Here is a 27809-nt window from a genome sequence, read left to right as displayed (position 1 = left end):
CCCTCCAAAAAGCATGGAGAGATCCTTGGTTTCCACAGCACTACGATCCAATGTACAGAGCTGACGTTGCCAAGCCCCGTGCCCTCTGTATACCCCACTGCACCATTGGTAGTTGGCTCTGCATGCTAGCCAAGTATCAAGTGTATGTCAGTTTACAAACATCTGTGAAACAGCCTTTACATGCAAAGCTCCTAGTGAGTAAGTCTTGTACTTCACATTTCCAAATATTTTTACTTTTCAAGGGCCTTTCCCACCTGTTGGCTCATTTTAATCTCACACAAAGCTAGGAGGCCTGTAAGTTAAGCATCATTAGGCCCATTGTATTGCTAAGATTGCATGGCAAGGTAGAAGCAGCAGCCCGGGTGGCATTCTAGCTCCTCTTTCCCCTGGAAAGCCTTGGGCAAGTCATTCTTCCCTTAGAGCCACCACTATCTCATCTGAAAAATGTGGATAGTAATTCCATCCTTCAGGCAGTTGTAAACATTTAGGTGTGTGACTGCCTAGAAGGGGTACTCAATAAATGTTCCTGTGCCTATTGTCATCACCATCGGGAAACTAAGTCCCACAGAACTGAAATTTTAAGGTCACACATCTGACTTTGGTGGGAAGAAAACCCAGGCACATGTCCTAATTCCCAATCTAGTGTTGTTTTTACTAGACCACATTGTCCTGGTGACTCAGTGACAGACCCAATTATGCCTGACACCATCAGCCAAACTATGATCCTTTACGTGTCAAGTGAGTTCATTTAAGGGCTCAAACTTCTGTTACTCATTAGAAGAAGTGCTGATGGCAGAAAACAAAAAGCTGTGAATCATAGTGGATATGGAATTTATTACATGGCAGGACTAGATTCCTGCATATTGACAAGAACACCAGCTTCAGAAGGTCAGATGCAATGTGGGGTCCTCCCCAGATTACCAATCTCTGCAGCTCTGGAAGGCTCCACGGCATCCAGTCTGGGTTCCACGTTTAGGAAGAGGCCTCCTCCGCTGGCATTGATGGCACGACCAGAGGGTCTCACCAACATCGAGATCTGATGCACTCCAACAGGTAGCAGGTCTGCCTGACAGACCACATTTGTCTGGTTTGAGAAAATAACTTTGCAACTTGTTTTGTTCACTGTAACCTGCAAGGCCTTGTAGTCACCAGAGAAGCTAGTTCCAGTAATATAAACCAGTAGGTCCGTGTCACCATCTTAAAGGAGGAAAGAAATTGAAAGAACAAAATCATCTTTCAGCGATACCACTTGATTTAAGAGAATTCTCCCTCACATCAAAGGTTCGCTCCCTCTCACCCTCCCCTCTCAAAATTCAGGCTGTTGAATGCTGCCTCCACTATTGGACATCTGCATTTATTATTGTAGCACACAGGCCCCATGTTAAATTTTCTCAAACTAGTGCTGAGAGATCACTAGTCAATAAAATTTGTGGAAAAAAATCAAAATAAAGAATATTTCAAAACAAGAGACAAAGAGAATAAAACATTTTAAGTCATCAAAACCCACTTATCTCCATTTTAGATCATGCCCATATCATTTTGATTGGCCAAAAAATATACTTTCTACTGTGTCACTAACACCCACCCCATGAACTGACACACCTTCTATCCACCCATCAGTAGGTACATGGCCTCTAACAAGTCACTCTGAGTCTACAGTTCCTGCCCATCTCAATGCCAAGTCAAACCATACCAGGAGAATAGCACACCGAATGGACCCGGGGAGTTGACACTTCAAGGTATCGGAAAGAGCAGGAACCTGAGCAGTGAGCGGGGATGTCATTCACTCGCACAACCACCTGAAATGAGGCAAAAGAATTAAAAGGAAATGTACGCATTTCATACGCTCAAGAGTATTCATCAAGTACTTGTGAATTCTGCCGAAATTTAAAGGTGTTAATGATCCACTTATTCTCTTTTTCTTTCTTGTATTTCCCAGTAATAAGCCCTAAATAGTAATGAATAACTCAAACATGTTAGGCTTTATTAAAATGATTATAGATATGCTGAAACCTAATGTTTCTGCAATTAAGTATGCTAAATCTTGAGTAAATTCCCTCTCTGTCATATAGAAGAAAATTTAATAAATTCAAGCTGTGCAAGGACTCTTTATCACTCTATATTTTCAACTGGGTACCTACTTCCTGTGAAAATCCTTGTCTTTGCAGGTAAATGCCAGCAAAGAGGGCACCTTCCTTCCACAATCACTACATGGGTGTATAACTAGATTAGGGTGTATTTGGACAATCAGCTTTGGGTGTTTTTTGTCCTAGAATGGTAGGTCCCCAAGAAGAGACTATATGTCCTTCCCTCTCCCTGGGGCTAATGTTAATCCAAAGAACTCTACAATACTTGGAGATGAGGGAGGTGAAAAAGATATGACTCATGCAATTCTCTACAAATAAAATAAGGATTAAAAGCTCTATGATAGTGTTTGCTCATGGAGGGAAGAGTATCGGGATGGCATGAAGGCATAGGTGATAAAGAACCCTTTGATTTTATCTATAATGTTTTACTTTATTCATAAAGACAAAAAAGATAAAATAAATACAGCACAATTTTGGAAATTGGGGCTGGCCCAGTGGCATAGTGGTTAAGTCCACTTTGGCAGCCTGGGGTTTGTGGGTTCAGATCTTGGGTGCAGACCTACCCACTATTCATTAACCCACACTGTGGCGGTGTCCCACATACAAAAATAGAGGAAGATTGGCACAGATGTTAGGTCAGTGATAATCTTCCTCAAGCAAAAAGAGGAAGACTGGCAACGGCTGTTAGCCTGGGCCAATCTTCCTCACACACACACAAAAAAATGTTGGCAATTGTGTGAGTACCCAGGTGTTGATTGTACTATTCTTTATAGGTTTTGTATTTTAAAATTTTTTCAAATTAAAAGCAAATGACTTGTAACAGGAGTATGGGCAGATGGGAATGAGAAAAAGACATTTGAAGGAGAAAAGGAGTGTACCTAGATCACTTACTTTCTACTGCCACTGTGGGAGGTATAAATCATATGTAGCTACAGAGGATCTCTATTTTTATGTTTCACAATAATAGCATCAATAAGTACAATAATAGAGTGTTAATGGATGGTTTTGTGTACAAGGCACTTATATTTTCTGAGTACTTTCCATTCCCTGTGGAAGTAGAAAGAGGACAGCCACAATTGTCTCTGTTTTATGGATTAGAAAACTGATCTTTGGGATTAGTCCAAATTACAAATCAGGGAGGGGCCGAGATAGACTGGAAACTAGTACTTACTCTGTGAGGGCCCATCCTCTCTCACCTGAGGGCACCGGTTGGCAGTAACCAACATGTCTCCAAATATGGGTCCAAGAAAAACTCCGCCATCATACACCACACGAGTGGTCGCAACAGGGTTCACTCCAGTTAGATTTTCATCAGAGACCTGAGATGGTTACATTTCTGGTGAATTCTGTCATGGAATAGAAGTCTAATCTTGATTAAAACAAATTATAAAGGGTCTTTTCACATTCTGTTTAAGATAATCAGATAGCTAGAAAGTGGAAATGCAGTGACAGTAGATTGATATCTAGAAACTCAACAGTAAGTAATGGCTAATGAAAGCTCCGGTCGACTAGAAGAATATTTATTTGCAAGTAAAGTTGCCCCAAAAGGCACAAAAAACCATCCTCTCTCTAAGTCTTGAGATATTGTGTTTCTACGTGCTTTTCTATTTTATATGTTTGCAATCCAAAATATTGAAATAAAACGTAAGGAAACAGTGCCATGAGACGACTCCCAACCTTCCTTCATCTCCACCCAAGGATTTTGTTTGAAAACCAGATGACCCACAATACCACATAACAGGGATAAAATTTTATCCTGAGTTTCGTTTTATAATAACCAAATGCTAGATGATCATTAGATTATTTTTTAAAACCCTAAATATGCAAGAGCATCTGGTTTTGTCATTATCCAAAGACAGCAAATCCTTTTCTAAACTTCCTTCTGCTGTGCCATCTGCCTGCATGATAATCTGAGTCAATCACATCTGTTTAAATTATCCAATAACAGATGTAGAATTATTGAATGGTGGACACTGACCAACACCTTCTCTACCTATACTGAGTTAGGAAAGGAGAGGTTGGGTTTAAATTGCTTTATCAGGGATATGAGACACAAAAAACATCTTGAAAACTTCTAGAAAGAAAGCTAATTGAAGCCTTTTACTTGAATATTCCAACAAAATTAATAATTCATGACAGTTTTCATTCATATAATCCTGATGCTTTTTTTTTTTTTTTCACAAAATTGTTGCGGGGCATCAAATCTATACCACTCAAAGGCACATCATACATACCCTGATGAAATTGGGCAAATCCCCAACTTGGGTGGACCAGGAGAGAGTCCATACATGTTCATAGCAAGACTTTAGATCCTCCATCACACTGAAGTCACTGACATTGAGGTACCTGGCTGTGAAGTCATCAGCATTGTTCCGTAACAGCTTGTAAAGGTGACTAGCTGAAATATGCACAGGGACATCTGTGGGAGAAGGTTTTGATACAGAAAATACAGACACTAATTACTCCACCTCACAGGGTCTCATCATCCAGGTAACAGAGAATAAATGTCAGGATGCCTACTAAATATGCAAAAGACCCTCAAGTTCAAAATACAGCTTCAAGAGAATCCCCAGTGCAATTAAACCATTTTTTCCTAAGGCCAGTACAAGTAGTTGCCCATGTCTTATATCACACTATCTTTCATCAGTATCACATCTGCAAACAGAGAGCGCAGTCATATCAGACAAAACTATCTCAAATGTCAACTCAAAATGTAAACTCCAGACACCCCAATAATGCCTGAAAGTCTAATTAGATATTGGGTTTTCCTTGGAAAAACTTAGCGGGCCCTGTGAACAGAGAAAAGTTGGCCACCTTTCACAGGCAGTGGCGGAGGCACACAGCAGCTGACACCCATAAAAACTTCGCCAACCCAGCTGAGGAATGTTGGCGTTTAACTTTGGTTTCTCTATTAGAATTTCCTTTAAGCCCAACCACCTGCTTCCCCATTCCGCATTCCCACAGAGAAATAAAAACACTCTGTACTTAAGCCTTGCTTGTGTTTGAACCCTGTCTCATGCTTTACCAAAAGTTTCCATTTCATTAGCTACTCCCAACAGCCCTGTGAGGTGGGTCGCTTGGGGATCCTAATGCCGCCTTTAGAGATGAAGAAAAGGAAACCCAGCAAGATTCAGAAGCTTGCCAACCAAGTGAAACAGGTTTAGATTAAAACTCAGGTTGCCTCAACCTACTCAAGAGCTTGAATCCCACACTGTCCTGGAGTGTTAACAAAATATCACTGTATTTGTAAATGCAAACAAAATTCTAATCCTTTGAAAAAAGACTGATCTACATGAATACATAATTTGAGGGCCATCATAATTTCAAAAGGCCAGGTTAAGGCTGGCTTTCCCCCAGTTTTCTTGCAGGCAGTGCTGTGAGGAGCATCAGCAACAGAACATAGTGGCAGGAAAAGTCTGTACAGACAGGCTGCAGCTCTCTCATTCATGAGAAGGGAAACACAGCACAGTGATGGACTTCAGAGAAGCAGGGCATTGTCGGCACTTCTTCACTCATTCATCAGATTCCAGTAGCCCAGGGGCCAGCAACTTTTCCCAAGTTACCCTGTTAGAGTAAAAAACACCACTCCATTCCTCCCACCCAAGAAGATTCCTTGCAAGCCCAGCATCTCTCTGCTTGGGAGGGCAGAAGACTTTTGGACCATGTGCCAATTTTTATCCAGCCGCTCTTGAGGTCTCCTGAGCTTCCTTTCTGCTTCCCTTATGTTCTCACCAAATAAATAATATATAATCACTTCTAATCCTTGTCCTTTGTGAAATGTGTCTGTTCTTGAAGATTCAGAAGCTGTTGTACTCTCATGGTGTCTGAAAGCTCTTTCTACGTTTGTTATGACCACAGAAATCCTCAGTAGAACATGGTATCACCATGGAATTTAATTCGGAAGGACCACAGCTGCCATGGATCTCGGCCTAAGAAACTTTAGAGAGAAGAAGACCAACCTGAGAATCAAAGACACAAGTTCACATCCAGACCCTGCCATCGACTATTTGGATGACCTTTGGGCAAACCTCAGTATAGCGGGCTGAATGGTGGCCCTCAAAAAGATATGTCCATGTCCTACTCCCTGGAACCTATGACTATTACCTTATAAGGCAAAAGAGTGAATATTATGTTATAATGCAAAAGATGTGGTTAAGCATCTTGAGAAGAGGAGTTCATCCTGGATTATCCAGGTAGGCCCTAAATGCAATCTTATAGGACTGAGACAGAGAGAATTTTGAAACAGAAGAGAAAAAGGCAATGCGACCGAGGAGGCAAGGGCTGGAGTGACGCAGCCAGAGGCAAGGAATGCTGGCAGCCACCAGAAAATGGAAGAGGTGGGAAACGAATTCTCCTCTAGAGCCTTTGAAGGGAGCGCAGCCCTTCCAACAACTTGATTTTGGACTTCCAGCTTCCAGAAGTGTGAGAGAATGAATTTCTATTGTTTTAAGCTGCCAAGTTTGCGGTAACCTGTTAGGATAGCCCCAGGAAGCTAATGCACTGGTTTATAAAACTAAAAGGGTTGGATCATACCAACAATGATATGTTATTGTTATTGTCCAGATCTTTGATTTTAAGAAGGTCATTTTCAGACACTGGAAAATAAACAAAACAGTTGTAAGACTGGCACCCTGCCTGACAATCTCACAGGATGGTGTCTGTCTGGGAATGCCCCTGAAAATACAAGTGAGAAATCTTGCACCCCCAATTACCCCTTTACCGGGAATCACTGTATTAGAAAGTTGGATGCGAAAGTGTCCTCCTAAAGGCAGACTTGTCCTCTGTAGTCTCTGTGTTGTCACGTGGACTAGCCCGGATCGTTCTTCTGCTCCTTCAGTGGGCACAGAGCTGTGGCATGTCAAAAGCAAAGCATTAACCACAGAAATCATGCAGAGGTGCCAATCCAGACAGAACACAGCTCTGTCTCAAAGACCAGGTAGTCCCCCATGTTTCCAGACATTGAACTCAAGCTCCCAGATATGGGTGCCCCTCTCCCATCACAGCAGGAAACATGTAGCATAAATGTTAGGCTTCTTTAAGAATGGTCCAGCCTTCCCCTTTACTGATCCTGGGAGCACAGGGACCCAGGTGAAGAGCGATGGCTGTGGCCTCCACCGCTCTGGTCCCGAAGCACAGAGTGGAAGGAGAACGTGGTATTCTCTAACTCCATTTGCAAAGGTCAGGTGAGAAGGCAGTGCCCTGTTCCACAGACACCTCCCCAGTCAGGAGCCCCAGCTGACACCCAGGCCACTCCACCTAGCCGAGTTCTTATCTTATGAGTGCCTGCCTAATCTTGCTTTTAATACGAAAAATGGGTCAAATACATCATGACACGCCATTAGAGGGAACACTGTTCAGCCATTAAAAACCATATTTTAGAGGAATGTGTAATGATACTGGGAAATATTCAATTTATACCACCAGGGTGAAAAGGGCGTGTTGAAAATAAAGTATATAATGTATGGTCCCAATTTGAGGTTTAAAAAGTAGATATGTACATGTATATATGTATACAAAAAGGCAGTTAAAGTAGAGATGCAACGTGTTAATACAAGTTATCTCTGAGCAGAGGGATTTATGAGTGATTTGTATCTTCTTTGAAGTGTTTTTCTGTATTTTCCAAATTTTCAACACGAACATTTATGATCTCTACCAATAATATTATTTAAGTACCACATACGGATGTGCATACATACAACCATACAGAAACAGCCAGAGTGAAACTACGAGTGTTGGGGAGGAGTCTAGGAGAGGTCAGTCTGAAGATCATCTTGCCTTGCCTAAGAGGCTAAGGGACTTGAGGAAAACTCAGAAAGGAAGGTTATGAGGACCACTCTAAGTGTGCACCTGTTCAGAGTAACCTGAATTAGCCTCGATCGTTTCCGAGTTCATAACTTTGGCATCTGGCTAATATGGCGGCTCCGTCGCCGCCACGGAAGCTCTATCCCTCCGTCATTCTGTTGATGGTTTTGCATCTTTGCTGCACAGAGGACCATGGGACACTAAGTCAAGGAAAGTGGAGCACAGATTCAGGCTTTCTGTACCTGTCTTTAATACACCCTCCCAAGCGTGGTGTGTTAGAAAGAGATTGGGGGGGGGGGGAGGAAATTTTAAAGGCAGAGCATCTCAATTCTTCTCCTGCTACTGGGGCTTTAGTAAAAAATTTAAAGAATGAATTAGAGCATACAAGCATTCCACGAGCTTGGAGGAGCCTGATCCTTAGTTACCGCTTTGTAAACTGTGACGGGGAACGTTTGACTAGTAAGAAGAAACGCTTATGGGGTGCTAGTGCCACCTGGTGGTGAGTTCTTAGAAACAGCTGTTTCTGTTCCTTGTTTCATTTAGCCTCAAATTCCAAAAAGATTAATATATAGGGAGTGGAATGAGGGGCGCAAACAGAAAACAGTGGTAATGTGAACCTCTGAAAAGCATAAAAATACAACTATTTTTAAACAAATTCACTAGAAACTAGTTCTCAAAGTATAGTCCCCAAACCAATAGAATCGGTATTACCTGGGAGCTCATTAGAAATGCAAATTCTCAGGCCCTGCCCCAAACCTACTGAATTAGAGCCTGTGAGGTGAAGGCCCAGCAATTTGTGTTTTAACAATACCTCCAGGTGAGTCTGATGCTGCATTCTTAAGATTGAGAATCGTTGTTTTAAGCAACAAGACAGGTAGCTTTTCCTGATAAAAGTCCCACGTCTGTTTTGCAAGGCCAACTAGCAATCCCAAGGAGGGACAGGTGAGCAAAGACGGCTCCCTACCTTGCGCTGATGAGCGGGAGCTCTGGGCCACACCCTGCCAACCAGCAGGTTACATTGTAGACTGGAGGGGATCCCACCACAGAGAGCGATTCCACCAGATTCCCGCCAGGGCGCGCTGTTCCAGAGTCAGCTTGAGAAACTAGAGGCCAATGATCCAATTATTATCAAGTAAATCAAGATGGAAGACCAGCTGTGTGGAAAGTCCCACCAGGAGATGCTGAGTCACTTAGATCTCAGCATACGCTGAAAGGACGCCTATGTAACTGCTGCCATGAAGAGCAGAGGAAGGGGAAGCAGGAGTTTAGTACCAAAAGGATAATACAAGGTCATGGTGTAAGGAGATGAGAGCTAACTCCACAGCAAAGTTCAATAAGCCCCAAGCTGGTCAAATATCACTCTCCACACTGTTGGAGGCCCCCCCCCCCCACAGATAATCTGTTGCAATGTGAACTGCCCCCCTTTCTTCTTTTCCTTCCCAAGTTCCCTGACAGCTCCATGATGTACAGCTGATCCCCCACTGAACACATTAGGCACATACGGGGAGTACTTGAGTGTTTATTCACAGCGTGGAGTCAGCATGTGTGCAGAAAGAGTGCAAGCTTTGAAAGAGATCCCTGCTCAAATCCTGATTTTCCACTTCTATTGGGTTACCGTTGGCTAATTGACATAAGCTCTCTCAGACTCCTGATTTGTAAAGTGGAAATCAAGACAGATATCGATCTAAGTGGCAGAGAGAGTTTAGTGAGATGGCAGATTTAAATGACTAGCACAATACATTTCAATATCTTCTTCTCCCCTGCTAGGCACTATGATAACTTCTTCCCCAAGACTGTACAATGAAGACAGTGAATAGTTCAAAGGCAGTGTCTTTGCACACCCAGTGCTTTGCACAACACCAGGCACAGAGTAGATGCTCGGCAAGCGTTTATTTGCTCAGCTGGGTGCAGAGTCATTGAAGGTTTGACTCTGGGGTCAACAATCTCTAGGTTCCAATCTCCCCACATCCCAGCTGATCTGGGGCAAGATGCTCAGCCCCTCTTAGCTTTGGTTTCCTCGTCTATTGAGTAGGGATAATAGGACCATCTTATGGGTTCTGAGAACTAAGTGAGAAATAAATGGTAGCTCCCACTAGATAAAGAACTTTCTGAGAGGACATTAGGTGGGAGCATATAATCAAGTGCTAAATTGATCAGATAAATGTCAGACAATTAGCTATGAATATTGAGCCAAAGTGTGCAGAGTTTATGTTGCCATGAAAGGATCCCCAAAGGAAAGTCACTGCCAGCAGGGTAACTAGACAAAGAGGGAAACAGATAGTCTACCCAAGCCAGCTCCAGCTCTTTCTTGTCTCTGCCCTCTCCCTCCCTGCTTCCCCCACCCACCCCCCATGCCCACCTCACCCCTAGATGGTTCCAGATCCTGCAGCATTTGGTGGCGGGGGGTTGGGGGGGGGAGTGAGAAAGGGCTCTGGATGCTGGGCTGTGAGGATTTGGAGAGGAGAAAGGGAAATAGCACCTGCTATCTAGTCCTGCGTTCCCAGTCAGTGGGTTCAGCGTATGCAGTATTGATGCCCTCAGCCCTCTGGGAATCTGGGCAGCACTTGGGGGTCACCAAAGGATCCCGCCAGCTGTCTTAGGCACCAAGAAATTCAGACAGTCACCCCAGGACACCATTTGAATACTGTTTTCTAAGTGTGCCAGAATAAAGCAGAGTTTGAAATAAGCAATGACCCATCCTGACTCAGATGACCCCAAAACACTTAAACCACTGAAACAGACAAGAGATGGAATTTTGATGAGTATCAAAGACAAGGTAATTCAGGGCTGAAAGAGAGTCCCCTTGCCACCCACCCCTCAGCTCCCCTGCCCTCAGCTCTGTGATTTTCAGGCAAAAGCTTAAAAAGTTGCACATTTGGAAAGCAAATCCTTTTCTCCTTGGAGAGAGAAAGAAAGAAAAGCTGTGAAAAGCAGGAAAGCTGAGCCCCAAAGTCATAAGGGATTTGAGGGAAAAGAGAAAGTGAACAGAATTTGGAAGCCTGGCAGTCCCAGAAGCAAACTACCTCATTCTCTCCAAGCCGTGGGCCTCTCTTCCCCCGGGTGGGCATCATATGTGGCCAGCCTCAGGAGGACCCTGATGAGCACTTTGTCCCTAGGCTTTTAGACAAGCAAAGCCGGGGGGGATGACTGTGCCCAAGCCCAAGCTTTCTCAAGGGAGAAGGGGGCCAGGCCTGAGCTCTGAATGATGAGGGGCAGGAGTCTGGAGGGGCAGAAAGCAGGACAAGCCCATTCTCCGGAGGATGTGGCTACCCTCTAACTCTCACTGAGTCTGTCCTAAGTGTCATAAATCAGAACTTTAGCCCATTTACAGGGCCAGATATTGCTGTGTTCTGTCCAGCACTCTGTATGACAGATATTAACTGATGGAGAGGTGGAGAAATCCTGCTGGCCTAACAATAATGATTATAATAGTAGCAATAATTGCTTATATTTACTGAGCACTTACTAGAGGCAGGACCTATGGTGAGTGCTCAGTTAACTCATTATACTTCAGTTCATTATACTTCAGTTGGTCTTGACAATAATCCAATGAGATAGGGCCCTCATTATGCCCATTTCATGGATGAGAAAACCAAAACTTCTCAGCAAGAAAGTGGTGAATCGGCGTAAGAGCACAAGCACCAGAAACAAGAGCAAGCATCGGGGTAAACAGGAAAAGAAAGGAGACTAACTAGGGAGATACAGGGGCCAAAGGTGCACCACCCCAACTCCATCTTCTTTCTAGGACCCAGGCAGGCGAGATGGAGAACTGCCTGTTCCCTCTTCATTAAAAGAAAAGCAGCCCCTGACAGAGAAGTTTGAGGTTGCCATTGGATGGACAGTCCCACGGAAGAGGGGGGATTCGATGATCACCTGTTAGGTTTGTGTCTGCAATAACAATTTCATCCACGTAGAACACGCCTGGGTCCTGAGACAGAGGGAGGAGGTCAATCAGATGAACCAGCGCGGGGGAGCTTGCCAGAGGCGGCTGCAGATCCGTGGAGCGATGCACACAAGTGTTCCAGAGGTCAGTGCAAGTGAACTGCCAGCTGGAAAACATGTGCAGAGAAGAAATGGGCCTCTCCCGTTAGAGCCCCAGTTCTCGAACCTGGGGGCTTGCCTGAGGACTGAACAACCAAGAGACAGACCCCAAGTACCCCTGCACCCAGACAGTCCTGTGTGCCACAGGTACAAACGTCCATCCAAGACAGGCTCAGCTCAGCTTGTGAAGGCACACTAATGAGTGACATTTAAGTCCATCATTCATTCATGACACTCCACATCAGTAGTATTTTCAAATTACAATATAATTGTTTGTCTTAAGCAGATCATATGTTAGTCTCTAACCACAGAGATTAATACCCTGGACATTACTGAACTCATTGAGGTTTTAAAACTGCTTACAAAACCCATAAGAGAGATATGGAAAGAGCACCGAACCAAGGAGTCAAGATGCCTGAATTTTATTCTGGTCTTCGTTCACTTGCTGAATGAACGTTGGTGAATCGTAAGTTCTCTGGGCCCCGCTTTCTCTCATCTGTAATGTCAAGGAATGTTCTCTAAAATCTCTTCCAAATATGACGTTCCATGATTCTATCCCTATGAGAATATTAGGCTCCTTCTAGGAAGTATTATATTCCTAACAACTACCTGCTCTTAAATCAAACTTCTTTGTCGAATAAAACGTGTTCAAAGCCCCAAGTTAGAGTCCGAGGCCCAAATATAGGAAAGAGTTAGTGCCTTATGTGAGCCGCTGTCCCCAAGAGAGCCAATCCTCCTGGCTGGCAGCATTCCCACCACACCTCCCCAAGGCTAGCTACCTGTTGGGACTGGTCCCCTCGAGTCTCCAGTCGCAGGTAATGTTCTTAGCGACATTTTGAAAGTCGACTGTGAAGGACACGGTCACCTTCAGGATCGTATTCATGTGACCTTTGTAGGCCATGCACAACTGTGGACACCAAATAAGTGCTTCAGCTCTATTTGTGCAGAAAGCAGCCTTTCACACAAGGTGCAATGAGGAGAGGCCACCCCCCAGAGCCCCGCCTCAGGCTGTGAGAGCCAGCCCAGTTCCCACCTCCTGGAGCTTACCAGTCTAGCTGTAGAGACAAAGAGTTTAGAGTAAATTATTTACCCAACAGAGAGTTATTAAATGCCTAGCATTGTGCTTGCCAGTGAGGATTTTCAAATATTTCAATTAGAAAACCGCTGTTCTGACCCAGTTACCTATGCCACCTTGAGCAAGTCACTTAACCTCTCTGAGCCTCAGCCCATTAACTCTTAACTCCCTGGCATCCTTGGCTTCTAACTCTGAGTTAAGTTAAATTGTTTGGCATGAGTAGACTTTAGAGAAGAATTTTTCATCTTTGACACTACTGACATTTTGGACTGGATGATTCTTTTCTCTGGGGGGTTATCCTGTGCATTGTAGGACATTTAGCAACATCCCTCGAACCCACTCACTGGATGCCCATAGCACTCCCCGAGTTGTGACAAGCTGAAATGTCTCCAAACGTTGCCAACTCTCCCCTAGCAGGAAAAATCCCCCCCGTTGGGAGCCTCTGCTGCAGAGGAAAGGCTGGGAGATGGGTGTGCCCCAACCTGAACCATTTAGTCCCAGCTCCCACTGTCGTTGAACCAGAAAAGGACTTGAAACCAACGCCATGAGGTCAGCCACCCCAGTAAGGCTCACTCTGGTTCCCAAAGAGCAAATGAGCTGCCCTCTTTTCTGAAGGATGGCAGAGCTATTGATGCAAAGGACATAAGAGGTATTCAAGAAATGTGTCAGTCAAGCCATCAATAATAATAACTATAGTAAACAACAATAATTAGCCTTAACTGAGTCCTAACCACTGCATAAGCACTTTACTAGATTATCTCATTTAATCTTCACCCAAATCCTGAGAGGTAGACCACATTATTATCCATTTTACAGATGAGTAAACTAAAGTAAGACACTGAGGGCATGCAGGATATAGAGTCAGAATTCAAACCCAGATAGTCTGACCATAGAGTCTGCACTCCCACCTAGAAAGCAAACAAAACACTGGAGCATATAAAAGTTCCATAGGTCCCACAGCTAATACAGAGGCATTTCCACATGACAACTAACTAATGGAGGACGAGGGTGTCTGTTCACATCTAAGCAGCAGTTAGGAAACCTAGGACTCCAGCCTGAAATGCCTTGGGCAAATCATAGCCATCACTCCTCTTGCTCCGGTTTCTTCAGTTGCAACCCCAGAGAATGACCCCTCCCCACCCGCCTCGCCTGGAAGCCTGAGGCCTGCTACTTACGTGTGTGTACTGATCTAGCCGGTAGCCCTTCTGGGCAGCTGGGGGTGTTAGGACAAGGTGTCGAGGCCGATAGAGGCTGAACCTCCCACAGAAGGGCTCTGTCCCACTGGTGAGATCCCCATCAGAGCTAGAACCTTCTGGGCCTGGATGCAGTTCAGATAAAATTGGAAGACAAGGGCAGATGTTAAAAAAACAGAGCTTCCTAACATGTGTGCAGGGAATGGGTTATGGGTTCCTGTGATATTGGCCCCTCAGCCCTTGGGCAAGCTGGGCAGGGCTTGGGGTGGCCAGCACCCCTTAGCGTGAAGGCTCCAAGTATGAGAAACCCATCTTGTCTGCCCTAGAGCATCAAAAATATATTTTCATTTTTTATATGTACCATGACATGAAAAACTGTTGAGAAGCAAAGAGACAAGGAGTGTCACCTGTAACTTAGTACACCTCAGTATTTTAAAACATACCTTCACATTTTTAGGATTTGTTAAGACTCCTGTATTATGTAATAATTCCTTTATTTGAGATGCAATTCGAACTAAACAAGATTTGTACTGTTTTGCTGTTTCCCACCTACACCATGTGCCCTCTTCCCACCATGGGGCACGTGACACGGTTCCTTAACTCTAACTCTCAGCATCCTCGTGTCTAACTTTGCTCCACCTGACAGCTCAGGAGGGATGCCTTTTCTTTCTCTGATACCCACACCAAGCAGCTCCCTCCCAAGCATGTAGCCACTCTCTTGGACACTCAGTGTCCAAATCCAGTTTTCATATCTTCATTTGACTCTGTTAGCCCCTTGGAAAGGAAATGAAGACTGTTCCCATTTTACAGGAAAAAAAAAAAAAGAGAGAGAGAGAAGACAATGATGGAGAAAAGAGTCAGAAGCTGTCAAACCAGGGACAATACCTTCTTCGAATCCAAGCCGGAATAGAATGTTAGCAGAAAGGGGTTCCAGTTTGCATTTGACTGCCAGTAACTCCTCAAGGGCTGTTTGAATCTGTTAAAAAGGAAAATTACCAGGAGTTCATACCATAGGTGTAAAGACCGCCCCTCTCGGTCCCCCACCTCTCATTATTTGAAGAAAGTTCCCACCTGATGGGCTGTGGCATTTGCAGGGATTGGCTGGCTAGAGACATTGTCCCAAGTAAGGAGGAAGTTCCCTCTGCCAGAAACAGTCAGCATCTAAACAGTCAAGAGTGACAGGACGAATTGATGTGTGTGGATTAAGCCACAGAGACAATCGAGGAACACAGGACATACTTCCTCAGCTTGCTATTTTCTTTTTATTATAATTTCAATTTTTTAAACTCACTATCATATAGAAATTTCTGGAGAACACAAGTGTCATCACCTAATGAAAACTTTGCTTGGAATAATATACATGTCCATGTCCCTATTTATCCATGCCACCTCCTCCCTTCTCCACAGAGTGTGAGACTGAAACATTGCCATTGACTGCCCCACTTTTAGCCCCTTTCACTGAGGACTCTCCCCCAGGGGTGGCCAGGTAGACAGAAGCAGCCACATGGCATGCCACACTCTCTCAGAGGCCTATTCAATCTCTGCTTTGCTTCCAATACATTCCCCGCCAGGCACATGATACTTCTGTTATGGAGTAAGATCTATCATCTTATATCATTTGTTATTTTTAATCTCTTACATTGCTTGTCATTTTCTACTTTGTTCCATGGTTATTTGTGTACATGTTTTACAATTAGGCTATAAGTTTTAAAAGGTAGAGTCCATATTGGTCATCCTCGTACACCAAAACGGGAACAACAAAAAGTACACCAAAATTGTTCAACAAAAATATGGGGCACTGAGCCAGCCCTGATGGCCTAACAGTTAAAGTTTGGTGCTCCAGCAGCCCAGCTTTGCTTTCCGGTTGCGAATCCACACCACCCATCTGTCAGTAGTCATGCTGTGGCAGCTGCTCACATAGAAGAACTAGAACAACCTACAACTAGAATGTACAACCATGTACTGGGGCCTTGGGGAGGGGAAAAAAGAAAAAAAGAGGAAGATTGGCAACAGATGTTAACTCAGGGTGACTCTTTCCACACACACACACACAAAAATATATATATATATATGGGGCACAACTGAGAGACCCAAAGGTCTTGGCCTTTACAAAGTAGACTTAGAAAACACAGCATATGGGAAATAGAACCTGAATCAGTCAAAAAGCTATGGAATCTCGCGTGCATGTACACACACATGCACACATAGGTGGGGGTGGGTGTCTGGAGGACCTTATCCCCACTCTGGGGAATCAGTTTCCAAAAGAAGGTTTACCTGGAACTTAAATTCCTAAAACTAAGTCCATGAGTAAGGTCATCTCCATCGTAAGACTTTGCATTTGTTTTAAATGTCCTCACAATACTATTGGAGAAATACCCTATTTGTTTGGCAGCAGAGTTATCATTACAACTCAAATCTCCTGGCTCCCACCTAGAGATACTTCCACTGGACAAGACTATATTCCTTCCAGAGTCCAGCCCATGAACCTAGCCCCATGGGATGGGGAAAAGACACAGACCTGGATTTCTGGAAGTCTCTGGGCACGAATTCGGATCTGATGCTTCTCCCGGAGGTAAGTGCTGACCACATCGGGATTCAGCCAGGTGTTGTGGATCTGGACCCCAATTCTCATCCCCCTGCTGGGGGCTCTGCCATGATGCTCTGCTTCCAGGTAGTACCTGGCTCCACCGAACAGCTCCAACTTAGGGGTCTTCTGTTGCCAGGTCCCTTCATTCCCCTTCTGCTCCCAAGAGTCAAACCAGTCGTCAGTGCCCACCCTGATGGAAGCCACTTTCACCTGTGCCCAAGAAAAGATCACAATCAGCACTGAAGTTTCTAGGCATCTCATTCTCAAACAGCAAGGGTCTGGACAGCTACGAACAAGGGATTTTTGGATTGGTCTGCCTTTTCCAACAGGTCAGCCCAGTCACACTAGGGCCTGTGGCTGTTTATGCTTCTCCACCTCTCCTTTTCTCTCTCTCTCTCTCTCTTTCTCATTTAAATAGTATTCAGATCAAGCTGGATGGGCCGGTTTAGAGCAGAACAGCCAACCTGAAACCCTAGGTTTCCGTGGTGCTGTGGATAAAGTATTATTAAGCCCTTTAAGATACCTAAAAGGACTTGACCACTTCAAAATCTGTGATGTTTCTCCAGCCAACTAGCAAAGCAATTTCACAGAAGCATGTTAATAATTTGAGAAAAAAATATTGTGGTTCTTTGTCAATGGCGCTAGTGAATTTTGGCTGTTTGCTAAAAGCACCTTTTCTTATCCTTCAAAGCTGATCAGGAAATTCCTACATAAGACCAGCTTATATCCCTACCCAAAATTAGTGGAATAATCACAAGTTTTGGAGTCAGACAAATCTGGATTTGAATCCTAAATATTCCTCTTCTTATCCAAGTGACCCTGTATTGGCCATACAATCCTTGTAAACCTCTGTTTCCTCATCTGGAAAATGGAGATAAATGTACATAGCTCACAGAGAGGCTGTGAAAATTAGAGACAAGGTATATAAAAGACGTGGCATAATGCCCGGCTGACAGTAAGTGCTCAATCAATGTGCCAACACATTCAGCCAAATTCTTTTCCAACAACTAAAATCATGTCAATTATATCTCAATGTTTAAAAAATTTTAATGAAAAAACAAACCCCTTCCCCCATCCCCCACCCTTCAAGATAGATTAAAATCCCTGTCTCTTAATGGCATGTTACAACTATTAATAGAACACAAGAGCTTTAGTTTTCATCCTTTTGGGTTTTTTTCAGGATTGGAGGACTGGGGACAAGAAAAAGGAAAATGATGGGAATACCTTGGTCCTTGGGTCCTCTGACCGACTGAAATACAGGGTCGCTTGGCTGTCTGCCTGGATCCAGAAAGTGTAATTATTTGTCTCGGGGGCCACAAAGAACCCACTGAGCCGAGCTCTGTAAAGTAGAAGAACACAGAGAAGTGAGGGCAGCCAAGGCCTGAATCACTGACCCTACAAATGGCTGCCCTTGGCCTTTGGTTTTCTTTATGGTCATGAGGAAGAAACACTTGACTCTTGTGCCACGTGATTGGCCAGAGCACTCTGGAAACAGCTATCCCGTGGCCCCTGCCTGTCTCAGTATCTCAGCCCATCTCCTCACACTCGCCACAAATCCCCTGCAGGGATATCATCTTCAGCAAGGTTGTAGCCGCATCACAGGGCTGTCTGGAGGCTTAGCTGAGAACCTTCCTCACTCAGAGCGTGGGGCCTGGCCCATGGGAGGAGCTCAGTCAATACTGAGTACTATTCCTCTCATTAGAAATAAAGAGAGATCACCCATCAGAACTGATGTGACTTGGTCAAGAACTCTTGTTACCTGTCTCCGACTCCAACACATTCGTCCATCGTGAGGTATACTGACTCACCCCTCCGACTGATGTCAGACAGCCATTTCACATGTGTGCATGTGTGTAAATGTAAGTATATGCAGATAATCATAAATTAGCAAATATGTATCCTGCCAAATAATCCTGCTTGACTTCTGGACAACACGTGCAGTTCTTGATGAAGGAAATAAACAAAGTGAGAGACTTGAAATGGCTCCAAATGATATTAAGAGAGGCTTCTCTCTTTTCTCTCCCTCGCGGCAGACATTAACTTCATAGAAACAGAAGTGTGTCTATGTGAGTTTCCACAATACTGGTGTGTCCTCTTTACAATACCACATTCCTACAGGTAAAGAAGAACGTGTGCCATCATGCAGCATTGGTGGACTTATGGAGAAGTCATGAGACTTGAAATCAGAACAATTCAGAGCTTGGTCCTGCCACATATAACCTTACAAGATTGGAAAAACCACCTTACCTATTGAAGACTACGGTTCCTCATCTGAAAACTAGATTATAAATATTTCCTCAGTTGCTGTATCTCATGAAGCAATTTATCTTAGGCGTGGGACACGGTAATAAGTCAATACGTAAGAGCTGAACTGAACAAAATCAGGAGACACGCTCGGATGCACTGAGGGATGCCTTGCCTTGCTGTGTGGCTGTACATGTGTGTCACAAGGCTGGTCACTCCTCGAGGATAATGACCTTGCTCTACACCTTCTGACTCTCACAATGCTGGACATAATGTTGAGTTTAACACAGGTGGTCAGCAAATCATTTTTACTCATTTTGGGGTTTGCTAAGTAAGTGATATTTCACCAAAAAAATAATTTACTCTGAGCTTACCAAACACCTCAACACCTGCAGAGTATTTTTCCAATTAAAAATATTATAATTCACAGAGAAAAATCAATTGAATGTGTTGACAATTTCTAATCACAAGACATGACCTGCAACTTTTAAGAAGATGGCAGGCAATTTAATGAAACATTTTTAAAATAAGACCACATTTTTTTAAATGCTTAAGATAAATTCTAGTGACCTTCTTTTAGAGACAGATATGACTAAGAAAATGATTAAACTACCTCAATAAATACCAAGAATATTTTCTGAAAATAGTTTTTAAAATAACTATTTAAAGATCCATCATTATAATAATTTATCAATCAATAAATATTTGTTTTTTATTTTAAAAATGTTGAATATTAAATAAATGAATGACAGAAAGAATGGAAAGAATTACTATTTGGTTTGTGGCCTCTGAGAATGGAAGTTAAAGAGACATACCCTATAGGTCATACCATACAGTCAGAATGTTCTTTCGTCTTTTGAGGTGGCCTGACTCTCTCCTTAGTGTTCCCACACACACTGAGTATAGCTGAAAGGTTTTCCTTTTGACATGATTACCAGCCCTCAAAAACTATGCTAAAGATGCATTATTACGTACCACAAGGGACCACAAATTATTGCCACTTTAAAACCATATATTGATAGTTAAATATCTCATTAGTAAGACTTCCAGAACAATAGAAACTCCATTCTGCTCACAGACTTCCTTCCCTACTTGGCTTCTTCAATGTCTGAAATTCCCTGAACAGGAAACAAAGCCTTTCATTCCATAACAGAATTGAAGTTTAAATCCTTGGGGTTAGTTACAGAATGACTGGAGTTCACTCAGGACTCATGGCCAGCCTCTTTGAGAACAGTTTTGAAAGGAGAAGAGATCCAACACACAGTAAAGGATTCATCCTTATATATATATACACATATACATACCCTGAGAGCACACCAAGGAAACAAAAGCAATTCTCTAACTTTTTATATTTTTAAGCCCATGTTAGAATACTAGAATTTTTGGCCACATCCTTGAAGGGATTAAAAAGACTCATAACAACACTAAACAGGAAAACCATAACCACACTGCAGTCACTACTGCAGAAAACCATGTCTCCTAGAGCCCATTGGAGCCTCCCCTGCTATACACCAGCCATTGTGTTGACCTTCAGCACTGAGTGGTCGTTCCAACAGTACTGTTTGCTGCCCAGCCTATGCTCCCTCATACGTCTGGGGAGAAAAATGCTTACATCTTTCTTTGGCATCAGCCAGATATTAGTTTCTCCTTTTAGCGTACCTGCAGCAAGTTTTGCCCTGCCCTCTATCAAATCTCCTGGCCTACCTAGCTCAATGTTCTGATTGATAGTCATCTCCAAAGCAGATTATAAACTAAACTGCAGAAAATACAAATTTTACCTATTGATCAAAATTCAACATGCACCTATAATGGACCTGTGGTACACTGGTGTGACCAACACCAGTTGAGGACAGTGATCACATTCTGCTGTTATTGAATTGCTGGATGTTATCAATTTCCCCCTGGAAATCTCATTGCTTACTTCTCTGTCTCCTGGCCTCAACCTAGGCTAGGAAAGATGCTTTTGATATGGACTCCCACTTTTCCTACAACATACCTGAATGGTTGCCCTTCCTTTGACCAAAATCCAAATGGAGAACTGGCATTAGGGACAATCTGCCACCTGTACCCAGGGGTGGCTTCAGTCAGGTCCAAGCCCTCAGCAGCATCTCCAACTTCAAAAAGAAATCCTCGATTGCCTGTAAGACATGTATATGTCATCAACATCAGGGAGCATTCCTCCTCAGATTGGGAACTACTTTACTGCACATTAGAGAGTGAAGATAAGCCAGGTACTATCTAGAAAGGTGAGTCAACTGAGACCCAGACGGAGGGTCTATAGATAATACAAATGTTCTGGAAAGCAGAAAATGCTGCTTAGTGTAGGATTTAGCCTCTTGGAAAGAGAGACTTGACAAGGAAAAGATTCTCAGAGGAGCAGAGAAGACTAGGGAGCTGCTTTTCATGGGAAAGTCTGGAGAAGAGAACCAAGTCCTAGAGAAAATGTGAAAGACAAACGCATGCTCATGGAACCCAGAGTGGACTTCAGGATCTTTTAAGGTTCAGTTCAGCCTGTTCTCCAAAAAAAATGGGCAATCTTTAAATTTTTCATGTCATGTCCTCAATTTCTGGACCTGCACGCAGAGCAAATTACATAGCATACGGTCATTATTTGACATTTTAAATGATGCTGCACTAATTAATTTGTGTTTTATATTAAGCAAACTCTGAGACTAAGGGCACATGTGCAATCAATAGTGGATACTAACTTGGGTTGTGGGTAAAAGCTCTAGGAACACACATTTGTGGGTTCAAATTCCAGCTCTGCCACTTACTGGATGTGTAGTTTTAAGCAAATTGCTTAATGCTTTTATTTTCTTGTGCATCAAAATTGGGCCAATTATAGAGATAATGCACTAAAGACTAAGAGAGCTTGAGTTATGTGTCTATTATATCTCAGTAAAGCTGGGGGGAAAAAATAAAATCAATTTGACAAATCTGGCAAAAAAGAAGACTAAAGGAGCTTGAAATATATACACAAAGAGCCTGGAATATAGTAAAGTACCCAGTGTGATAGCTAGGGCAATTAACGTTATTTTAAACTACTACTGTTGCTCCTCATTAAGTCCTAAAAAGGGAAAATAGATAAGGAAGAAGCAGAAAAATAAGACCATATTTTAACAATATTACTTTAAACCAGGGTCTCTCAGTCTCAGCACTATTGACATTTTGGGCTGGATAACCCTGTTCCAAGGGCTGTGCTGTGCACTGAAGGATGTTTAGCAGCACCTGGGTCCTCTCCCCACTAGAGGCCAGTAGCACCACCACCACCATCCCAGTTGTAACAACCAGATGGGGCCACATATCCCCTAGGGACCACTGAGAAATGCTGCTTTACATAACAATTTGCCCCATTTCCATGGAAGAAATTTCAAATCTCTTCATAAAGGACATTATTAACTCTCAAGAACAGCCGCCTTCAGGAAATTATCCTACCACTACCTGCGTAGCTAAGGTAGGAACCATTCAAAGGTTCTGCGTCATTCCTGACACTAGAGATGCATTCTCTCCATCACCTTCTTCAGTAGTTTTGTTTCCTAGGATGGGACCTTTCCCTGTGCAAAAACTGCTGGGACCTGGGACCCGGAGGATGCTCACACCAAAGCTTTGCATGCCTTTTCACACCCGAATGGCCTTTCTTTAGAAAGATTTCTCCCCCTGCTGGGAAACTTTCCTAGTAAGCGCTGAGCCTCTGGAGGTGAGCTCCTGTAGTCAGCCCTTGTGTGGCAGGTAAGGAATACGGACATGCAGCCTGTGGCTCCCAGCTGGGTAACACTCCAAACACCCTTAAACCGTAACAACACTTGAGCCTCCGGTTCTAATGCTTATGGGAAAAGTGCTCCAGTGGCGTACTTTGAATATGCAGGCATGACGTGGAAGCTTTAGACAGAGGACAGGTAGAACCAACCACCTTGCTTGCTCCATTTCTGCCCACTCAGGCGTAAACTAGTGGCAACATCACAATACATTCCAACTTTTCAGTGTAGAGAACAGATGACCACAGGGAAGAAGAAACAACATTTACATGCACCCATTGTGCCCCACTCTCTGGCCTTGTCCAATGCTGTCCATATGACCAGAGAAGAGCATGCTCCAATGCTCCCGTCTTCTTAGACAATGGGCATGCATCTGACCCATAGTATGGAGGAAGGCGGCTTAACGGTTTCCTCCAGTAGCTATAACAATGCCTTGATGGCAGTTATGCTTCTTGGATCAGAGTCTCCACTGAACCCCATTGGCCGTTCATCTGGCTGGGGCAGATGAGCAGAGTGGCAACAAGCATCTGAATAAAGCTCAGAGCCTCTCTGAAATGAAAGCCCTGACAGTGGGCTCGCTGAGCTAACCAGTCAAACAGCTGAGACAGAAGTCAAACACTTTCATTTCTGCTTCCCAGCCCCTCGTGGCTAAACATGTAACCGGAGCTCGTTGCACAGCTGCTGTGACTTCCTTACCTGCCTGAGGAGCAGTGAGCCTTGTGCCTTTTCCTGGAGCCCTAGTGGTACACGCAATCTTCCTGGGAGACACGTGTCTAATGTCACATGGAATGCCTGGGGAGAATGTTAAAAATTAGGTATAGATGATAACGGCTCAACGCAAGACTGGCATAAGGGAAGCCATATTGTAGAAAAAAAACCATATTGAAACTTTGAATAACCTCTGACTAACGAACCCAGCTGGACATGCACCCTCCAGGAGATCTACCTGCTCTGTAGATTTTATGACCCTTGGTTGTGCATGTACCTCCCAGCTGCGATAAGACGATAACTTCATTCTTTTGAGTTCCTTAGGAATGTGATGACCCCCACACCGAGAGTCTATGCTGATAGCCATCATCAACGACAACTGAAAGATCTGGTGTGGCGACTCCTGAGTTAACGTTCCTAACCCCCGCCCTTATAACCCACTGACTTATATAACTGCTTCAAGATTCTGTGCCCCCCTTAAGATGGTTCTTTTGGACATTAGTCGGCCATGTTCTCTCTTACTAGCATACTGTAGTAAAATGCCCTTTCTCTGCCACCATCTTGCCTCTTGATGATTGGCTTTTGTCTTGCGAGCAGATCATGGCCTTTGTGCGATAACATAGATATCAATATCGATATTGATATGGGTATAGATATGTAGATGCGATGGCAGGACCACAGGACCACACTGAAGCCCGCAGGCTCCTATTCAAGGCCAAAAGGCTGGAAGTGGATAGTAGAGCAAAAGTTGTCACCTTAATGGAAGGAGACCAGAAAAGGAAGAGTGCAGAGCAGTGGAGCACAGCGCAGCTTATAGTAATCAGAAAGAAAGCAACGTCATGTAACACCATTTACTAAAGAGGTACTGAATCACTCAGCTGAGCTTGGGAGGGTAAGTGTGATGTGACAGTGTGAGGGCATTTTCCTGCATCCTTGGTGTCACCAACTAGAGGAACATCCCACCTGGCAGAAATGATTCTACACAGGTACCACAAAAGGGTTTGCCAAAGGGGCATTCCAGAAGAATCTGCATAACAGATGCCTGCCCTCTCCTGCTTGTCCTTATAGAGAGGGCTAAGCATGGACAGTGGGGAGACGGTTATTGCTTTTTAGTAAGAGCAGGTCTTTGTGAAGAGGCAGCTGTACTTTTCCCTTCTCTTCACTCCCAAGATGTGGACACTTGAGGGAATTGCCCATGAATTATTGGTGTGCCTGCAGGATGTCGGATTCCTGTTGTACTTTTGCAGAGCTGCAGGGCTGTGATTCTGCATGGTCCCCACCAAACACAGGTAAAAGACCTGAGAGCAGGGGAGCATGAGGAGTCAGAAAAGGACAGACTGCTTCCCCCTCACTCTCTCCATGCCGTAGAGATACATAATCTCTTACAGCATTTAACACCATGAACTATTTTCAGCCATTCAACCTAGTTACCTGCAATGGTAACCTGGGCGGGATTGTCGAAGAAGGCTCCTGTAATCGTGATGTCTGTTCTTCCCCCAAGGCTCCCGGTTTCTGGAAACACAGATAGTATTTCTGCAAGAGAACGAAAAAAAGGTAAGCTTCTGAATACAGACCAGGACGTGACCCAGATAACAATATAATAATAGAAGCTATTAATAATTTATTTCTTACTTTAACTTTCTAAGGCCAGCAACAGTTGGAATTTTTTCTAATAATAGTCATTTAAAACATACACATAATAAGGAAAGGATTCGTATATAATAATACGTATAGTAATACATATTATACAAGATCAATATCTGAAAAGAAAGAAGAAATGCAGTCACTCATGGTATCTGCAAAAAACCTCGACATACCTTGATGCTTTTTTAGGAAATCTGTCTCCTGAGCTCAAGTAGTCTATTTACAAGCCACAGAACAGTAGGTTACACTTTACAGAGGAATCAACTTGGGATGCACCAGGCAAGGCTTCAATTCACCCATGTGAGCCTGCAATTTGCTCTAAGCCAAAGAACGAATTACACGGCCTCAGTGCCCCTCCACTCGTCCCCATCCTGCGTGCTCCTTCCCACTGTGTGCACACACCACCACATACCCAGGTCTTTCATGCTGCCTCCTGATGGCTTCAAAACTCTATAGTAAAATGCCACATATCCCCAAGAATTGAACTTTTTCTGATCCTTTCCTCTCCTGTGATCAAACTTTTGACAGTTTTAAATTTCATTCTCTCAAGGGGAAAGAGGACTCGTGTTCTCTGATAAAATGAAGATATGAAGAATCTAAACATGAACAGTTACCACTTCAAAATATGAATTTTATCAAGGCATTTCTTATATAATGCTTTCGCCCATGAGACAAAGCAGAGGAGATATATGGAGGCAAAAATTGATCCCTTACACTCAAATATCAAGATTCAACACTAATATAATAACCTCCTTCTTTTAACCTACTATTTTGTAACCCTTTCTAACATTCACAGAACACCTGCTGTGTGGCAGTAGGGATATAAAGACGAATACAAAATAGGTCTTGTCCTGAAGGAGAGCAGAATGATAAGGAGGGACAGGTACACGAAGGTACAATTATCACTGGGCTAGTGAAATTAGAGAGAGTATATGAAAGTGCAGAGGGGAGGTTTAGGAGTGGGATGGGGGTATGGTGGAGTAGAAAGAAATTTCTGAAATAACATCCGAGCTGAATCTTTTTCTTTCATTTATTTTTTTCTTTTGAGGAATATTAGCCCTGAGCTAACATCCATCACCAATCCTCCTCTTTTTGCTGAGGAAGATCGGCCCTGAGCTAACATTTCTGCCCATCTTCCTCTATTTTATATGTGGACGCCTGCCACACATGGCTTGATAAGGAGTGCCGTAGGTCCACACCCAGGATCTGAACCAGCAAAACCCAGGCCACCAAAGCAGAACGTGCAAACTTAACCATGTGCCACTGGGCCAGCCCCCAAGCTGAATCTTAAAGGATGAACTAGAACTAACCAAGTGAAGGGGAGAAAGAAGAGAAAGGGCATTTAAAGCAAATAATAGCCTGAGTGTGGAGAGAAGGAATTGTGCAGTGCATTTAAGTGTTGTTGGATTATAAGACATGGAGCTGGAGAAGCAAAGAAGATTAAAAGCTTGTACCATTTCCTGTAGGGGATGGGAAGCCACTGGAGGATAGTAAGCGAGGGAGAGGCATCAAATGCGTCCTGGATGTCGAGAGTGGTGGTGGCTAAGCCAAGCATGGATCATCAGGGGGAAAATGGCAGGGCGAGGGCCCCTGAGAAATCATTGCACCATGCCAGGCTGAGATATGGGGTCATGAATTAAGGCAGTGGTTGTAGAGACAGAGTGGATACATCTTCAAGATATATACGGGGGTAAAATTGGCAGAAATTGGTGACCGAGTTGATGTGGAGATGAAAGGAGAGGAAAATCTTGGATGAGTCCCAAGACTCTTGCTCATCTACTTCTTTTGACAAATTTTGGAGTTAGGACAAACACCATTTTGTCCAGTTTATAGATGTTCATGGCTCTGAAAGGCTAAATGACTTAGCCACGCTCAACTAGGATTGAATGCCAGCGCTCAAGGAACTCAGCCCAGGGCTCTTTGCTGTTGTCCACATCCCCTCTCCCCACAGCCTCCTCTGCTATGAAAAGTTCTGGCCTGAGAGTCCTCATCCCGAGAAGCCACCGGTGCTGGAAATATGAGACAGCTGCGTGATCAGAGGTAGCTGTGAGCCTCTCTGGCATTCAGGGTTCCATATTGATGGCGGACTCACAAAGAAGCTTGGGGGGTGAGGGGCAAGGAGAGTGTACTTCCCATAAGATATTGGTTTCATGCAAAGATTTGGAACTAGATCTACACTTTCTAGAACTAGGACCTTTGGACAAATTACTGTCCCTCTCTGAGTCTACTTCTTCACCCAGAAAATGAGGCTAGCATTACCTCTCTCACAGCTGAATGAAATAAATATCAAGCCTGTATGCAAAACATTCAACAGGGACCAGCCATTCTTATTGCTGCTGTCACTACCACCATCACCCCAGGTGCTTCTTCAAACTTACTCTAAAACGGACTAGTTACTAGGCAAGGGTATTAATTCAGAATTTGCAGAATTAGGCTATCTAGAGAGTGAATGGCGCTTGCCCCATGACCTATGAAATTTCTTGCACTTTTGGCAAAGGTAGATTCTGCTGCCTCTGGAATCTGACGCAACCTCACAGATATTTCTTCAGAGGCTCTGTGATCATATTCAAGCCTAGACTCTAAGTGCTCTTCTATAGTAGTCAACTTTCTACTACTGAATCGAGTTCACAATTTCATGCAAGTTTTCGATTTTCAGCATTCTTTTTTTGGTAT

At 43.7% G+C, this 27809-nt stretch overlaps 1 protein-coding gene across 10 annotated transcripts in view; it reads right to left on the bottom strand.

Moving 5' to 3' along the window:
* Positions 1 to 27809, bottom strand: part of PKHD1 (PKHD1 ciliary IPT domain containing fibrocystin/polyductin) — a 416955-nt gene that overhangs the window by 369803 nt on the left and 19343 nt on the right. For 8 of the 10 annotated variants that reach the window (XR_006532025.2, XM_044776842.2, XM_044776843.2 and 5 more), the window contains exons 12-27: positions 24924 to 25025; positions 23481 to 23576; positions 21026 to 21167; positions 18010 to 18124; positions 16717 to 16995; positions 15270 to 15359; positions 15084 to 15174; positions 14181 to 14323; positions 12710 to 12837; positions 11763 to 11938; positions 8854 to 8992; positions 6808 to 6935; positions 4322 to 4506; positions 3284 to 3406; positions 1694 to 1799; positions 922 to 1197 (exon numbers count right to left, since the gene is read on the bottom strand). Coding sequence is in view for 9 of the 10 variants with exons in the window: in XM_044776842.2 (XP_044632777.2) it covers positions 922 to 1197; positions 1694 to 1799; positions 3284 to 3406; positions 4322 to 4506; positions 6808 to 6935; positions 8854 to 8992; positions 11763 to 11938; positions 12710 to 12837; positions 14181 to 14323; positions 15084 to 15174; positions 15270 to 15359; positions 16717 to 16995; positions 18010 to 18124; positions 21026 to 21167; positions 23481 to 23576; positions 24924 to 25025 (2319 nt within the window). In the remaining variant the exon portion in view is untranslated. Of the gene's footprint in view, positions 1 to 921; positions 1198 to 1693; positions 1800 to 3283; positions 3434 to 4321; positions 4507 to 5841; positions 5972 to 6807; positions 6936 to 8853; positions 8993 to 11762; positions 11939 to 12709; positions 12838 to 14180; positions 14324 to 15083; positions 15175 to 15269; positions 15360 to 16716; positions 16996 to 18009; positions 18125 to 21025; positions 21168 to 23480; positions 23577 to 24923; positions 25026 to 27809 lie in introns of those variants that run through there. The other 2 variants (XM_070514778.1, XM_070514779.1) reach the window with 2 other exon arrangements.

Source organism: Equus asinus, chromosome 8 (assembly GCF_041296235.1).
Source record: "Equus asinus isolate D_3611 breed Donkey chromosome 8, EquAss-T2T_v2, whole genome shotgun sequence".
Taxonomy (NCBI): domain Eukaryota; kingdom Metazoa; phylum Chordata; class Mammalia; order Perissodactyla; family Equidae; genus Equus; species Equus asinus.
This window is presented reverse-complemented; position numbering and strand designations above follow the sequence as displayed.